Here is a 16,875-nt window from a genome sequence, read left to right on the forward strand (position 1 = left end):
TTGGAAGAGCAGCCAGTGCTCTGGACCTTGGAGGCATCTCTCCAGGCCAAATTTAGCTTTCTTGATCTCCTGAGTCAGTCATGCTTTCCTTTGCTTGCTTCCTGTTCTCACTGTCTTTGTAGTTTGTGGGTATCCTTTGTAGTTTTAATCTCATTAAACAAATTACTCAAAGCTAATCTAATTTAAATTCATGATCTTTTCCATTTTTAGAAGTTCTAATTAGTCCCTTAACAATCATATCTGGCCACTTTGAAAAATAATAGTATATACCCCATTTATACTTGTCATTGATAATTTCAATATTTAAAGTGACTGATGGGTTAGGCATATTGGGCATATTGTGCATGCCTGTAGTCACAGCATTTGGGAGGCAGAGGCAGGAGGATCTCCCTAAGTTTGAAGCTATGTAGCAAGTTCTAGACCAGCCAGGACTTCTAGCAAAATCCTGTCTCAAAAAGCCAAAATAAACCATGGAGGGTCATGTTGTGTTCTCTGCCTACTGATATTTGTTGGTCGTGACTAGTCAGCCTCCTCTTTGTATTATGATTTGTGAGCTGTATTTGATTATCGTTTGGAAATTCCTTGAGGCTGAAGATAAAATTCTTCAGAGGAAATTTCCATTTGTCCTGTGAGGCTCCTGCGTACACATCCCAACAAGCGCACATTAAAATAAATCCCTTTTATTTTAGAGTTTTCTTGAGAAATAAGTAGTTCATACCGTAGTTTGTTTCTCCTTTTCTTTCTCTTCCTTTTTGCTTGTTTTTTAGTTTTGAAATACTGTGTAACCCCAGGTTGCCTGGAACTCACTATGTAGCCCAAGCTGCCTTAAAACTTATTCTAGTTCTCCCGTCTCTGCGTCCAGAGTGCTGGGAGCGTGGGCCACCACACATGGCCCACTGCTTCTTCTGAGAGCCACCTCAAAATAATGAATTCTCAGATCATAGATTAGTTTTCCCTTTAAGAAACCAAGACTATAAGAGGCAACTTTTAATTAATTAATAATTAATTAATTTACTTACTTACTTATGAGACACCTTTGTGAGGGAAAGGGGGCAGTGGTATTGACAAAAGGTCGGCCAACTGGCATGTGAACCAAATCCATCTTGCTGCCTGTTTTTGTAAATAAAGCTTTATTGGAGCACAGCCATGTCTATTACAATTGCCCATGGTACGTCTGCAGTATGGTGGTAGAGTTCATTTGGGAAGGCAAACACGGTCTTCTGATCCGTTACAGAAAACAGCTGGCTGAATATCTTCACTGAGCTTTCCCCTCACGGCTTAAATAGGGCAGGAATCTGCTTTGTGAAGTGACTCAAGTGTAGCGGGCTAAGCAAGGTGGGTTACTTCTCTTTTATGTGATCATCCAGGCAGCCAGAGTTGATGAGGATGCTCAGGAGAGCCAGGCATTAGCTACTGCTCTGTCGCTATGGCCAAGGCAACTTAAAGAAAGAAGGGTGTAGTTGGTTTATCAGCCCCAGAGGGCAAGCACCCATCATGAGAGGCATGGCCGCAGACAGGCATGGTAGCTGGAGCAGCGAGCTGAGAGCTCACATCTTGAACCACAAGCGTGTAGCAGAAACAGTGAGCTGGAAATAGTACAAGTAATTAAACTCTTGAAGCTCACCTCTAGTTATGTACTTTCTTCACCAAGGCCACACCCCCTAAGCCTTCTCAAACAGTGCCACCAACTGGATACCAAGTATTCAGACCTATGAGACTATGGGGGACATCTCAGTCAAACCACACCTAGCATGCTGTGTTTTCCGTTGTTTTGGCCGTACACTTGTCTCCCACGTTGGTCTGTAACACCAGGGGTCCTATCTTGCTTTTTATTTAAGTTTGGGTTTGTATCATCAGTCCTTAGCGTGGGAGTCAAGTCTATGAGTGTTTCTTAGTTGGTAAGGAACGCAGTGAGAAGAGTTAATACTGTAGCCTCCCACGCACCCCGCTCCACACGGGTGGATCTTATTACTACCACTGAGCAGTGTTGCCTGTAGGCCAGTTAGTTAGCATCCCTGTGCTTCCTTAGCAAAAAGGAGATAGTGCTAGCCTTATACAGTGATCACAAACAGTTGGGAAAGTTAGCACAAGTAAGGTATGGAACTGTATGCCATGAGCAAGGCTGGTATCCGATAAACAATAGCCTATTATTATCATCACAGCAGTCTAAATTATTTCTCTCTCTCTCTCTCTCTCTCTCTCTCTCTCTCTCTCTCTCTCTCTCTCTCTCTCAGGCCAAAAATCACACGTTTTAACTGGATTTCGAAAGCCCAGTGTTACGGAAACCAACGAGCTGGGAAGAAAACTCCAGTTCTGAGCAGGCACTGAAGTCAGCAACCGTCGGCTTTGTACGAGACGCCGGGCCCTCATTTTGTGACTCGTTACTTAACGGGAGTAATATGAGACCTAGAGTGAGTTTGGTCAAGACGTATAGAGTTCAGGAAGGGAAACTTGGCCTCAGTGTTTTAGAATAAACTAATAGATCATGTGCTAGATCCTGGGAAGGGGGGATTGGCTACAGTGGATTCAGTTGCAGTGGATTGGAGGAAATGCACGGCGGCAGTAGGCAACACTGACACAAAATAAAACGGACTAAGCAAAGACAACTGGACATTTATCATTTTACTTGTGCCTCTCCTAAAATCTTGTTGAGATAAGATTCACACTTGTCCGATTGAAGTTTATAATTCAGGTGGTTTTTAAATTGTATTTAATGACCGCTCAAACTCCATCATCATTAACCTTCATCTCCCACCTCCCCCTTCCCCCTCCCCCACCTCCCCCTCCCCCACCTCCCTCCCCCTCCCCCACCCCCCATTTCTTACCAGAATCACTCCAACTTCTTCAGCTACCTGTTCTCCATTTCTCTACAGCTTGCTATTCTGAATATTTCCTATGGGTGGGACTAGATCCTTCCAACGAGCACACTGATTTTTTTTCCTTTAGACAGGGTTTCTCTGTGTAGCCTTAGCTGCCCTGGACTCACTTCGTAGACCAGGCTGGCCTTGCACTCACAGCGATCCGCCAGCCTCTGCCTCCCGAGTGCTGGGAATAAAGGCGTGCGACACCACGCCCGGCTGAGCACACTGATTTTTAAGGATATTACGTACCACCATTTCATTCCCTCCCTTGCTAAATAATATTTGATTGTGTGGCTCTGACACATCCATCTTTAGTCAGCAGACACACAGTTTCCTCTTTCAGTGATGGTGGGTAATATTGCTATGACATTCATGGATAGGAGTGGCTGAACAAATGATTTTGTTTGTCTTGGAGTTTTCGCTAAGGTGTAGAAATTCTGGGCTTCGTGGTACTAACTATGTTTAATATCTTAAGGAACTGTCAAACTTTCCAAAGTGGTTGCACATTTCCATTCTTACTAGCCTTGGATGAGTGTTCCCCTTTGTCCTTACACTCTGTCACTGTCATCTGAGAGGGTTTGACGTGGAATCTCACTACATCTCTAGGAAGACTTAGTTTTATTTATTTATTTATTTTATGTATTTGAGTGCTCTGTTTTCATGCACACCAGAAGAGGGAATCAAACACTATTACAGATGGTTATGAGCCACCATGCATTTGCTGGGAATTGAACTCAGGACCTCTGGAAGAGCAGCCAGTGCTCTTAACCGCTGATCCATCTTTCCAGCCCAGGAAGGTTTAGCTTTAATGTGTGTGTGTGTGTGTGTGTGTGTGTGTGTGTGTGTGTGTGTGTGTGTACACATGTGTGTGTGTGTGTGTGTGTGTGTGTGTGTACACATGTGTGTGTTTGGGGGTGTGTGGGGGGGTGTACCTATGAGTTCAGGTGCTCAGAGAGGCCAGAAGAGGGTGTCAGATCCCCTGGGGTTGGAGTTACAGGTGGTCATGAGTTGCCCCCACAAGAACGTTGGAAACAGAAGGAACCCATGTTCTCTGTACAAGAAGTATGTGCTCTTAATTTGTGGCTTTAATTTGCATTCCTCTGGTGATTAGTCACTTTGACCATCTTCCCATGTGTTTATGGACAGTCGCTCAGTAAGCAATGCATTCTTGTGAATACACATTTCCCATGTTTCTTCTATTAGTCATCAGATATTTATTGAGCGCTTACTTTGTGCCAGATGTTAAGTGTTGGAATGGCTAAGTATACACACCAAACAGAAATGGCTGTGGAAGGAACATCCATTCTAGTTTGGGGACCCCGACAATGCATGAAGTAAACACACAGAGTGTCAGGTGACACCCCCACACCCACACCCACCCCACCCCCTGCCCCCGCTTCCATGAATCATGAACTCCAGTTGCTTCTGGATCGTTAGGTCCTTTCCAAGCTTCCTATTGGCTTTGTTCGGATCCATCAAAAGAATCACTGCTTATGGCAGCTTCAGTCTTGGGAAAGATATTTCTTAAAAAGACTTAGAATCAAAAGAACCCTTTAAGCCACGATGCACAGAATGGATGTTGTGATACCAGGCATGAAAACCACCCTAATTTCATCGTCTGCTACCACCTGAACTCCTGGGTGTCCAGGTGAGCTGTCAATCATCGCTAAAGTTCTGAAAGGTGCCTTTCTCTGTGAGCAGGAGGCCTTAACATAGTCACTAAACCATAAATGGTTGTTACTATTCAGGCTTTGTTGTTCCGTTTATAGGGCACAGACAGGTGGATTTCGCTTCATTTCTGAGTCCCACAGGCTGTCAGAAGCTCTGGCTTCAATGTAAAAAGTCAAGAGCCCCAGCGGCTTCTAAAAAGGAAGTCCACCCGTGTTTCGCAGCTCTGGAGTCAGGCACTGCCTTCTCTCCAGCCATGGAGGTCATAGATGGCATCCGCTTCCTACAGAAGGGCGCTTTGTCGACACTGAAAGCCTGTTGCGTTAGTGTTGTTTATCCCGCTCATTCAGATCCGGACACCGTCACGCAGCCTCTACCCTAGCACTTGCTGCTTGTATTGGCTGCTGCTTCTTGCCATGACAAAACGCCTGACAGAAACAACCCAGGGAAGGAAAGATTTTTGTTTGGCCCGCAGCTTTAGAGGGTTCAATTCGTGGTCACATGCCCTCATGGGCCTGGGCAAAACATCATGGCGGGTGGGTGTCTGTGATGGAGGAGAACTGCTCACTTCAGGCTGATGGTAAAGCAAAAGAAGAAGTAACTGGAAGATGTTGGGACTGGAGCGCTGAGGGTGCCAGCCAGCACTTTATGGGTGCCTTAGGCATGCCTGCGGTCCGGAAGAGAGGACTACGTGTGAGAGCAGCCTGGGAGTCCCCAGGCCAGGGGATGGACAGAGGGGTAGGCAGCTCAGGAAGGAGGCTCGCTCTGGGACTTTTCAACGTGAAGCAGTCAGAGTGGTGGGCAGGGAGCCACAAGCACACACTGGATGTCTGTCCAGCGGGAGAGAGGTAAGAGGGCGTCTCTGGCTACCTTGTAACACGTGGTTGTGTGTGAATGGTGAGGAGGAAAGGCTGACTCGAGTCAGTAACGGAGGCTGTGGGGAGCCTTGTGGTGCCTATTACACCCCGTTCTCCCCACTGATTACAAACAGAAACTGCAGAAAACATAGAAACCAACTTGATGACTTTGAAAAGTGTGTAACTTTGTAGAAGGGACACAGAACCCTGGGCTCCTCAGGGACTGTATCCTATTGTATTAGTTTTCGATTGGGAAGTGCTTTTTTTTTTTCTTCTCAATGCTAGGGACAGTTCCCAGTGGTTGACCATGTGATTCAGGTGGCTAAACCTCCAATCATAATTTCTGAGCGGCCAGAGGAGCGCTGGGAGCTGGAGTGTGGATGCTGGGCAGGGACAGAGACCTGAAGAGGGAATGTCAGAGAAAGGACATTTGTAATTCTGCATATGGACCCCAGACCATGTGTGTACAGGCCAGACGCAGGCCAGGAAGCAAACACAGAGGTGACCTGAGATTAACTAGGACACCAGACCCCTGACACGCAGACGTCAGTGTTCTCTAAGGTGGTCGGACAGAGCCCAGGGCACGTGGTGCAGTACCATCAGTGTTCAGGACACAGCACAAATTCACATGGCCTGCCTACAGAGAACCGAGGAAATGTGACCCAAAGAAGTGTCTTTAAGGGAAGATGGCCCATGATGCCAAAGAGACCAATAGAAACAACACACCAGGTAAATCCAACTGGAGAAGGAGAATCTGTAGAGAACTGGAGCACATTAGTAGTGACCTACAAAGGGCTAGAGAGATGGCTCAGAGGTTAAGAGCACTGGCTGTTCTTCCAAAGGTCCTGAGTTCAATTCCCAGCAACCACATGGTGGCTCACAACCATCTATCGTGAGATCTGGTGCCCTCTTCTGGCCTGCAAGTGTACGTTCAGGCAGAACACTATAAACAATAAATAATTTTTTAAAAAAAGAAGTGACCTACAAGTCACTGTGTAAATAGCAGGGAAGCGAGCATGTTAGAGGAGCCCACAAATGAGAAGTCCAGTATGAATGACCAAATCTGAAGAACACAGAGAAAAACGATGGAAAAATATTTAGACTTTTAGGGATCTGTAGCATACTGTAAAAAAAAAAAAAAAATCCAACATATGCACAATAAGACTCGGAGACAGGACCATCCAGGTAGCTTAACGGGCAAAGGCCCCTGCCACCAAGCCTGATGACCTGAGTTTGGTTAGATCTGGGGCTTACAGTGTCTTAGTCGGTGTTCTGTTGCTGTGAAGAAACACCGTGACCATGGCAAGTCTGATAAAGGAGAGTATTTAATTGGGGGCTGGCTTACAGTTTCAGAGGTTTAGTCCATTATCATCCTGGTGGGAAGCACGGCAGTGTGTGCAGGAAGAAGGAAATGAGAGTTTTACATCAGGAGCCACAGGCAGCAGGAAGAAGAGTGAGGCACTGGGCCTGGCTTGAGCATTTGAAACTCCAGATGGAGCTGGGGTGGGGTGGGGGGGGGCGTACACTTCCCCCAACAAGGCCACACCTCCTCATCTCTGTCAAGTAACACCACTCTCCAACCACTAAGCATCCAAATACATGAGCCGATGGAGACCACTTATATTCAAACCGTCACACACAAGGTGGAAGGACAGAACAGACACATTGTCCTCTGACCTCCGCACACAAGATGTGGACAACAGAGAGTGAGAGTTTTGGTTTCTTTAAAAAAAAAAAAACAAACCAAAGCCAGTTATGTTATATGACTGTTTTTGTTTTAATCCCAGGTGTGGGATATGGGGCTGTTTCAGTAACTATGATTGTCTCCTGCACTAGCAGGGCGTGAACTTTTCAGCTGCAAATAGTTTAATTCGGGGAGGGTGTATAAATGCCAGAACCCAGAGAGGGACAGAAAAGGAGGAGGAGGAGGAGGAGGAGGAGGAGGAGGAGGAGGAGGAGGAGGAGGAGACTGTGGCTTGATGACGAGGAGAAGGGGCTGGAGACATCCTGACAAGGAAGACTGGCCTTTCCCCAAGGAACCTGACAACCCTAGTCGGCAGGAAGCAGTCTGAAGAGACCTATGCCCCTTTTACCCTCTAACCGTCTGTCTCTCCTGCCAAGTGTTGGGGGTTGGAAGGCATTAGGGTAGGTAAGAATTAGAACTGAGATAGAGATATGAAAACCCAAGTAAAATAGCGAAAACAAACACAACTACACTCAGACATACAAATAAGTACATGTAAAAATATAAAAGGATCTCCAATAGGATGGAGATATTGAGACAGCGACAATATTTGAAGGCATATGGCCAGAAGCATGGTAAATCTGGTGAAAGGCAAACATTTATGTATTTAAAATGATAACCTAACTGTAAGCCCCCAAAGTTAAAAGATCCTGTGCCTAGATACGTCATCATTAAACTGGGTACAATCTACAATAATGTGTAAAGTTTCCCTAGGAAGCTGGGCATGAAGCTCGGAAGGAAGCAAGTGTCTTCTTGACTCTGCGGCTCCAGTAAGTACATATGCTACACCTTACTGTATTGGGTTACGTTGTGTCACGGTGACAAAAAACCCCTGACAGAAACAAGGGAGGACTTCTTTTTGGACTTGGTTTTAAAGCATTCTGTCTGCCGTGACAGGGAAGGCACGAAGAGCAGCTGTCATCACGGCAGAGCTTTGCAGAGATGGGTCTTGGCTCTCTGCTGGAGAGCGAAAGGGAGGTGTGCAGCAGTTCCTCAGGCCGGGGGGAAGGGTCCGGAGGCTCAGTGGTAAGGTGTGCTTTGTCCCTTTTCAGGCTGCAGTCAGGAATCCACCAGCCTAGTGGATATGGCTTGTCACTGTCCTTCAGACTGGCTGACTTTGGCCTGCATGTGATAGTGTCTTGGGCTGACTCAGGTTCTTCCATGCGGGAACAAAAGAGCTAGGGAGGAGTTGGGGAGGGGTGGCCACAGAAATATGAATAAGTATATACCATTGCAGAGTCTGAGGCATTGTGACAAACACTGGTGAACTTGGTGTTCGGTTTAGAAAGCAGAACAAGATAAATATTATTGAAATTTGGGCGTGGATTTGGTCTAAACACATTATATGAATGTATGAATATTAAATATTTTAAAATATTATTGTAACTGTCTTCTCACCTAACCCTGTCTCCCTAGAGGATTAGCCAATGTCCTAGATTTTAGTTTCACATTTTCTTTGATGTCTTAAAATAGCTATATTGTATATGCACATTTCCTTAAACATTTCATCTTTGGGTTTTTTTTTTTTTTTGAGTGTTATGAGTATACTTTGTTCTTTTACAAATAACATATACTGGGGCTGGAGAGATGGCTCAGAGGTTAAGAGCACTGGATGCTCTTCCAAAGGTCCTGAGTTCAATTCCCAGCAACCATATGGTGGCTCACAACCATCTATAATGAGACCTGGTGCCCTCTTCTGGTGTGCAGGTGTACATGCAGGCAGAACACTGTATACAAAACAAAGCACCTGTACTTACCCATAGGTTCAATAGTTACCCACGTTGTAGTTATGCACAGCTCATGAATTTTTCATTCTCCTACGATCATCAGTTGTGAATATTTAATTACCCTGTCTTCAGAAAGTAGTCACTTGTTGACTCCACATTGCTTCCTGTTATGAGAAATGGTTGTCATGACTATTTTTCATGTGTTTCCTGAGACATCATGTGAGAGATTCTCTTGGGAGGAGTTTCTCCCCCGCCCCCCAAACTGTGGGTCAGGATAGTTAAGTCATGAAAGTCAGTTTAGAGGATGATAGCAGCAGCATCACAGAAGCAGTAGTGGGTTAGGAGCACAGGAAGGCTCCAGGGTTCAGCCAGACCTACCTCTGCCCATGGCACCTGTCCGTCCCAGGTCTGTGCCTGCTCAGTGGAAAGCTGCAAACAGGATGCTGCAGGCACCAGGGAACAAATCGTGGCCTACCTGGAGACCTTATAGACGTTACCATGGCAAAACTGGAATCTAGAATATCAGGCACTGCGGCTGAGGTTGTTGGCTCCAACAGCTGCTTGCCAAGAGGATGGATGTGTGATCTGAGTGTCTGGGCACTGTCACAAGCTGAGACAGGTTCCTGAAAGCGAGGAAAAACCATGGGTGGAAAACGGAAGTCAAAAGAGAGAGACTCGAGGGCTCAGAAGAAACAGCAGTACGCTCTACCCCAGGAAAGCCAATTCGCGAAGCACCAGGGTAAGGAATCAGAGCGGCTACGTAAATCCTACAGGAGGGTGTGAAAGAGATCAAAAAAAAAAACTAGCACATGTCAGAGTGTGTCACACATAGTAAGAGCAAGTGCTGCTTTACTAAACCAGTTTCACGTGTAAGCATGCTGAGTGCCTGCGCTGAGGTACAGGCTATTTCTAGTTGTGGTGGTGACATTCAGAAGACAGATTTGGGGATGCAGCTGTGCACATTGTTTTTCTGGCTGAATCTGTTCCCGCACTCTTCCTGAGTTCCTGCCCTATATCCTCTCTGGCGTGCGCAGCAAGAGATCATATATTTATTATATGTGTGCATGTATTCACTCAAGGACACCATTGTATGTGTGGAGGTCAGAGAAGAGCCTGTGGGAGTTCTCTCCTACCCTGTGGGTCCTGGAGTTTGAATTTAATTGGCAGGCTTAGAATCAAGTGCCTTCACCTGCTGATCCATCTCCCCAGAAGGCATATTGATGATTATCAGTGTGCAAAGGCCTTACACCTACGCTATACACCCTGTCTTATTAGCCACGCTGCTTAGCTCATCATCCTTATTCTTGTCAATTTCAGTTGATTTGTACCTAGACTGGCAACTGTAAATAAAATCCATTAGTAATTTGATGTCTCCTTTCTTTACATATCTTATAATTTTGTGCTTTGTAACAGTGATTGGTGGCTTATTTGGAGCCTCACAATCTCTGTTGTCAAGGCTTTGAGAATTATAATTTTTGTCACGTAATGTTTGTATAGGCTGAAATTCTGCTTTGATGCCGTAATCTCAACATTAGCTGTCTTATTTTAATTTACCCTACCTTTTGGTCTAGACCTCTGGAAGTCACTATGTTTTAGGTGTTAAATACAGCATATAATGAGTCTATTTTGTGAACTAAATTGAAAATCCCCCTTTTTAGTGTATTAATTTGTCCAATCCCATTTATTGATACAATTATACTTAGGCATGACTCAATCGTTTTATTTCATGTTACAATTATTTTATTTTGTGTTTTTTTTTTCTGTTTCTCCACATATTTTCCATTATGGTTGAGATTTTAATTTCTGATGTAAGAAAGACTTCAGTTTGGGGAAGCTGAAAAATGTGTGGTTAAGAGCACTGGCTGCTTTTCCACAGGACCTGGGTTTTTTTTTTCCCAGCACCTTTGGTTCCAGTCCCAGGAGATTGGTCACCCTCTTTTGGCCTCTTTAAGCACTAACCAGGCACATAGTGGGTGCACATACATACACGCTGGCAAAACACCCATGTATAAAATTAAATTTTAAAAATGACTTCAGTTTCTGTTCTAGTGGCTTGCCTTGGTACTTAGACCTTTTTGCTTCCCTTGCTTTTCATTTTCCGCTTAACAACTTACTACTTTGTAAGTCCCTCCCTCTTTCCTTCCCTTCCTACTATTTGATTAAATTTTGCCATGTCCCCAAGGCTGGCATCAGACTCACGACCCTCCTTGCCTCCTTATCCCTAGTATTACAGTTACAGGTATATATAGTTTTTTTCCTTTTCTTTTGTTTGCCAATGTCTAATATTTGGCTAATTATTAGTCTAGTCATTGACTTCTACCTCTTACCTATATAATAATCAATTAACCAACCTATTCTGCCTTCTTCCCCTACTCATATTTATGTAATGTGATGGCAACACAGGCCATGTTGTCCTTAGGAGTGCATTTGAGTACATTAACTGCTTACGGTGCTGCAGCCTTTTGCTTTGAGTTAGAAGGAGTTCAACCTCAGAGATGCTCGCTGAGGCCTGTGAGGATGGCATGCCTTGAGCACCTGTGTGTGTGGTGCATTTCATGTTTGTTGGATGTTAGCTTTTTTTGTAGCTTCTGTTTTTTAAAGATTTATTTATGTGTACAGGAGTTTTCCCTGAATGCATGTGTATGCACTATGTACATGCCCAGGGTCCAGGAAGTCAGAAGAGGGTATCTGATTCCCTAGACCTGGGGTTATGGATAGTTGTGCGGGCCGTGATGTGGTGCTGGGAATCAGTGTCAGGCCTCTGAGAGAGCAGCAAGGGCTCTGAACCACTGATCCATCTCCCCAGCTCCCCGCAGCTTGTGTCTTTAAGGGATACAGCAGGCTCATTCTTGCCTCCTCTTTCTCTCATCTTCTGGTCCAGTGTGCCTCTGCATTTCTCTGAAGTGTCGCTTCCATATGCTGCCTTTTCTAGGTTTCTCTTAGACGTCTAAGTCTTTTGTCCTTGTAAGTTACTTGAGTCCCTTCACCTTTGGCCTAGAGGCCCCGGGGATTATTTCCCACTGTAGATGCTGATGTTGATTAGATTAAAATCTGACTTCGTATCTAACCAATTTAAAGGCTGTAGCTAGGCTATGTGTATCCCAGCGTGTACGGTCAGGTTTTGTTCACCGCGGAACACTCTGTGTAGTGCGTAGAGTCTGGAAGACCGTGGATAGTTCAGTCCGTCTGTCTGTCTGCCTGTTGTGCTGATGGTAGTGTGGGGGGGCACGTGGACTTTGCCACTGGGGAAACCTGGCATGGAGCTACAGCGAGGTCAAGATGTGTCCAAACCCTGGAAATCTCAATCTTGAGACCGGCAGGAGTAAGGCTCTCTCCTTCCCTGTTCTGTGGCTGCGCGCCCTGGTGCACATAGGCCCAATTTTTGAGATAGTCACAGCGGTCTAGCAGCTGAAATTCCCCTTCATGCAAATAAAACACCCCCAGAATCTTAGCCCCAGCCAATGATGTACATCTACCCTTCCCACTCCCCAAGGCTTACATAGCCCCTGCTCACCCCAAATAAACACACAAGCTGTTTCACTGAACAGAGTCTCAGAACACTATAACACTAAAATCCTCAGAGAAGGCCTTCTTCTCCTCCTGGCCCTTCCAGCCAGACCAGCATCCTGCAGCCCCCACCAATTCCAGCTACGCTTGCTTCATCCATTCCAGCCCGGTGTGCCTGGATGCCCAGAGGGAAGAAGCAGAACTCGGAACCACAGCAGTGTTCTAAGAAGGTCTCAGTGGAAACCGTGAGCGTGCGTAAAGCCTTGTCGTCTCTCAGATCTCCCGGAGTGTCTTCCACTGTGACCTGGCACAGGCTATGCTGGTATCAGTCCAGATTCAAAGGCGGGAGAGACCGGTTCCTCAAACACATCAAGAAGAGGCACAGGTAGATGAGAAGACGAATTGGTGCCTCGGTCCTTGTGAGTAACCTAGTGCCCAACACTCCTGGTTCCATCCGAATTCCTGGTAAGTATAAAAGAGATTTGCCGGCCGCTGTGTGTTATTTTTCTGAGGGATGCTAGGGAGATGGGGGTGGGGGGGGGGCGGTTCCTATGTCTCTCGCTGGCCCTCTTTTCTCTGGAAAGTTGAACCTGCCAGCATGCAGCTTTAGTTTGTCTTTTATTTCCTCACTAACTGTCCATAGGGGAAGTCCTTGGCCAATCTTAGTCCCCCATGGGGCCAGCTCAGGCCCAGCATACAGTTAAGCCTCTTCTGTCCAGAGCTCTCTAGGCTTTAACAGTCATTTCCAGCGTCATCTTCCTGAGGAAGAGTTTTCTTCCTTATTGGGTTGTTGTTTGGATTTACTGTTGGGAGGAGACTTGCCTTGGGGCCCTGACTGGCCTTTAACTCGTAGTCCTCACACCTCAGCCTCCCTAGTGCTGGAATTGCAGGCATGTTGTACCACACCCGCTCAATCTTAAACCTTGTGTCTTAGGTACTTTTCTATCGCAATGATAAGACATCATGACCGAAACGACGAATGCGCGAAGGAAAGACTTTAATTGGGCGTATGGTTCCAGAGGGCTAGAGTCTATGATGGCAGAGGGAAGGCATGGTAGCAGGCGTCTGGAACAGTGGCAGAGCTTGCAATCGGATTCACAAGGAGGCAGAAGAGAGCACACTGGGAATGGTATGAGTCTTTTCAAATCTCAAAGCCCACTCCCAGTGACGCATCCCCTCCCACAAGGCCACACCTCCTCCAATCATATTAGGCCACATCTCCTAATTCTTCCCAAGCAGTTCCACCAACTGAGGACTAAGCATTTAACCATCCGAGCCTAGGGAGGCTGTTCTCACTCAAACCAACACACTTACCTTGCTTTCTTTATGTTTCTTCCATGGCAACTTCCCCAGTCTCCTCACAAAGGCTGGGGCTGGGAACTTGGTTATATCTTTCCTGGAAGTTGCTATTTACTTTACTACATTCGGGTTGTTTGAGGTTTATGGCCCCTTTGTGTTTAATTTCTGCAGCTCATATAAAGTCTTGTATTTGTCCTTCACTGTTTGATGAACACTGTGTTCATGGCCACTACTGTCTAGGCCCTCTGGACATCCACCCATTTGATGACTAATTATTTCCATCTCTTTGCTCTCCACTTTTTCATATTTTATCACAAATCCCTTTTTCAGTTCTCCCACTTAGGTTGCCTTTCTTAGGGAAATACGGCCTCAGGGATCCTGGCCCACCTTACAACTTTCCTCCTGGCTCACGGGTTTCATTTTGGTCCACTCCCTTTTCTTTAAAATGTCTCCAGTCTTTACCCTCTTGGTGCAGTTTCTGTAATGCTGTCAAAGGTTTGATGACGGTCACTTATCATGCCCCAGGGCTCATTCCCATGGGCTATTGTCCATCGCAACCATCTTCATTGTCACTGGGCCATTGCTAACCTCCTCAGAAAGGAACATTAAAAAGATCACAAGGTATTGACTAGAAGTTCAGACCCATGAGAAATGAGTTGCAAATAGGCTGAGTCCTTATATAACTATTACCTGTGATGTGCAGCAGACCAGGACAGGGCCTGCGTCAGAATTGTTTGCACCACCAGAGTGTTTGCCTCCGAGGGCACAGCTGCCAGGCTTACTTGACTGTGCACTTTATGATCTGATTTGGTAACAAGAGAGGGCTTTCTTTAATACGTTCATTCGTTGTCTCAGCGGATGAGGCTGATGATAAGCTTTTGTGCTTGTCATCTATTTATAGCTTGCTTCTGACGTGTGTGGTTCCAGCTCACGGTGCAAGACGGTTTTTCAGGCTCTGTGAATCCTCTCCCCAGCTCCCCAGAGCCTGTCCTGTGGATTTTAGCTGTTTTGCCGAGTGAACACTAAGCTGTCAGCTTCTGATGCAAAGACTTCTCAAGAGCCCGTCCTCCAGTTTCCCCACGAGGCTGAGTCATGCTTGTCCCCCCACTTGACTCCCACTTTTCTCTTTTATTTACATAATTTGCCATTTGATAGGTATGTCCACAGCCTGAGCCCGCCCATTCCCCCCAGAACAGGATGGTTATTATTTTGTTTGAAAGGAAAGAAACTGACATGAGTAGGGCCAAGAGGGACGTACAGATCTCTTACAGGATAGTTCCAATACTTGGGTCATTGAATCACCACATGGGAAAACTAGACAAATGCCTTGGATGTGTGTGTGTGTGTGTGTGTGTGTGTGTGTGTGTGTGTGTGTGTGTGTGTGTGTGCATGCGTGCACGCAGCATGGCATGGCATACTTGTGGAGCTCAAAGGACAACTTTCAGGAGTCAGTTCTCTCTCTCCACCCTCTGAGTCCCAGGGATGAGATTGCAGTCACTGGGTTAGGCAGCCTACACTTTACCCACTGAGCCATGTTGCAGGTCTGGTTTGGGGCAAGGGTGTTTAATAGGAATCTGGTTTTCCCCACAGGCCTTTGGGATGCTTCTGAGGGGTTAGCAAAACACCCTTTCTGTGAGCAAGGCCTGGGCAGCACATGACTAGAGTTCAGGATTCTAGAGAAGTCAAGGTTTGAGGCCAGCTGGGGCTACATAGAGCTTGTCTAAACAAACACCCTTCCTGTGGTCTAAGGGAGAGAAAGGGAAATAATCCTGAAAAGTTTTAATGTCATAGAAGAGATCTCCAAGGGTATAGCAGAGTGACTGAAAATGTAAAGTGAAAATCATAAAGTGTTTCCTGTATATGGCACCAGACTAACACTGCTATAAAGACAAATACAGGGCCTGTTGCCCACCTGTTCTAACTCTGCATCAGTGGTCCCCTCATGTGTGTGTGTGTGTATGTGTGTGTGTGTGTGTGTGTGTGTGTGTGTTTAAAGATTTATTTATTTATTTATTATTTATATAGCAGTGTTTTTTGCCTACATGTGCTCCTGCATGCTAGAAGAGGGCACCAGATCTCATTACAGATGGTTGTGAGCTGCCATGTGGTTGCTGGGAATTGAACTCAGGACCTCTGGAAGGGCAGGCAGTGCTTTTAACCTCTGAGCCACCTCTCCAGCCCAGTGGTCCCCTTGTTAACCAGTGTCCTTTTGGTCTTTTAGCCTGAAAGAAAAAGCACAGGTTGTTGATTGGGATGCTTTTTTAGGAAGCCCAAGGGCACCACCCCTGGGAAGACCACATAAGTGCTCTGCCTTCCGAAAGACAAGACCGTGGTTGTAGGTGGTAGAGACAGATGTGGCCTTTCAGTGAGTTCTTTGTAATGACTTTCTCAGATCCCAGAACAACACACCTCTGCATTAATTTTATGGCTTCATACCTAAGCAGGCAGAATGTCTGTTAACCCCATCTTTGTGTTCCCAACTGCCTGCCATGGTTTTCTTCTGCGCAGTTCACGACAGGTGTTAGGCATACTTTACCTGACCTTTCCTTTGCCCTCGCAGCACCCCGAGAGAAACACAGATCTTTTTTGCAGAAGGATTAGGGAATACGTGAAGCATGTGGATGATCTGGGTCCAGCTTGCACATCTTTAAAAATAACATCTCCTATTCCCTTAAATCACTAATAAGTTATGTTAGCACCTCCAAGCCCCGCCTCTGAAAAGAAACACATGCTGATTGGGAGACTTTAAAAAGGGAAGGAAGGAGGTAAGGGGGTAGGGGATAGGAAGAAAACCATTAATGCTATGGTGAGGTCATTCCACGGTCCTCCATTACTGTTTTGATTGAGTAGGTTTAAGTACAAGCTCCTAGTGAAACATCAGCAGAAACTTTGGTACAAAGCATCTCCTGGTGTGATTTGAGCACATGGAGCTGTTACGGAGATTAAGATTAAAAAAAAAAAACATATCATGAAAATAAATCAGAGAGCAAAACCGTAAATGATACTGCTTTCCCAACAATTTCTCTGGTAATGGAGGAAAGCCACTCACTCTAAACAGTGATAATAGAATACACAGGGGGAAAAGGACCAGCTGTGTTATCCTGTCCCATCGCATTCTGAACTCCTTTCTGCTCTCTGGAGCCTCATGGTCCTTCACTATCATCCTAGAACCATCCTCCAAAGGGATGCAGGTTTGAATATGAAGAAGGAGA

At 45.8% G+C, this 16,875-nt stretch overlaps 2 protein-coding genes and 1 long non-coding RNA gene across 6 annotated transcripts in view; 2 read left to right on the forward strand and 1 right to left on the reverse strand.

Moving 5' to 3' along the window:
- NUP58 (nucleoporin 58) overlaps positions 1-2,588 on the forward strand; it is a 57,858-nt gene extending 55,270 nt beyond the window's left edge. The window contains exon 15 of the mRNA XM_084767116.1: positions 2,235-2,588. Coding sequence (XP_084623242.1) covers positions 2,235-2,317 — 83 coding nt within the window. The 3' untranslated portion in view covers positions 2,318-2,588. The remainder of the gene's footprint in view (positions 1-2,234) is intronic.
- Positions 2,589-7,475: 4,887 nt separating this feature from the next.
- LOC311589698 lies at positions 7,476-9,339 on the reverse strand. Its single transcript, XR_014776625.1, has 3 exons — positions 9,236-9,339; positions 8,888-9,021; positions 7,476-8,308 (listed from the first exon to the last, which is right to left on the reverse strand). It is a non-coding gene; the product is annotated as an uncharacterized lncRNA (long non-coding RNA).
- An 81-nt stretch (positions 9,340-9,420) lies between these two features.
- ATP8A2 (ATPase phospholipid transporting 8A2) overlaps positions 9,421-16,875 on the forward strand; it is a 543,049-nt gene continuing 535,594 nt past the window's right edge. The window contains exons 1-2 of one of the 4 annotated variants that reach the window (XM_084768273.1): positions 9,465-9,596; positions 12,530-12,829. In XM_084768273.1, the coding sequence (XP_084624399.1) occupies positions 12,754-12,829 (76 nt within the window). In that variant the 5' untranslated portion in view covers positions 9,465-9,596; positions 12,530-12,753. Of the gene's footprint in view, positions 9,597-12,528; positions 12,830-13,312; positions 13,494-16,875 lie in introns of those variants that run through there. The other 3 variants (XM_084768271.1, XM_084768274.1, XM_084768270.1) reach the window with 3 other exon arrangements.

This window comes from Acomys minous (genome assembly GCF_964271855.1).
Source record: "Acomys minous genome assembly, chromosome: 18".
Taxonomy (NCBI): Eukaryota; Metazoa; Chordata; class Mammalia; order Rodentia; family Muridae; genus Acomys; species Acomys minous.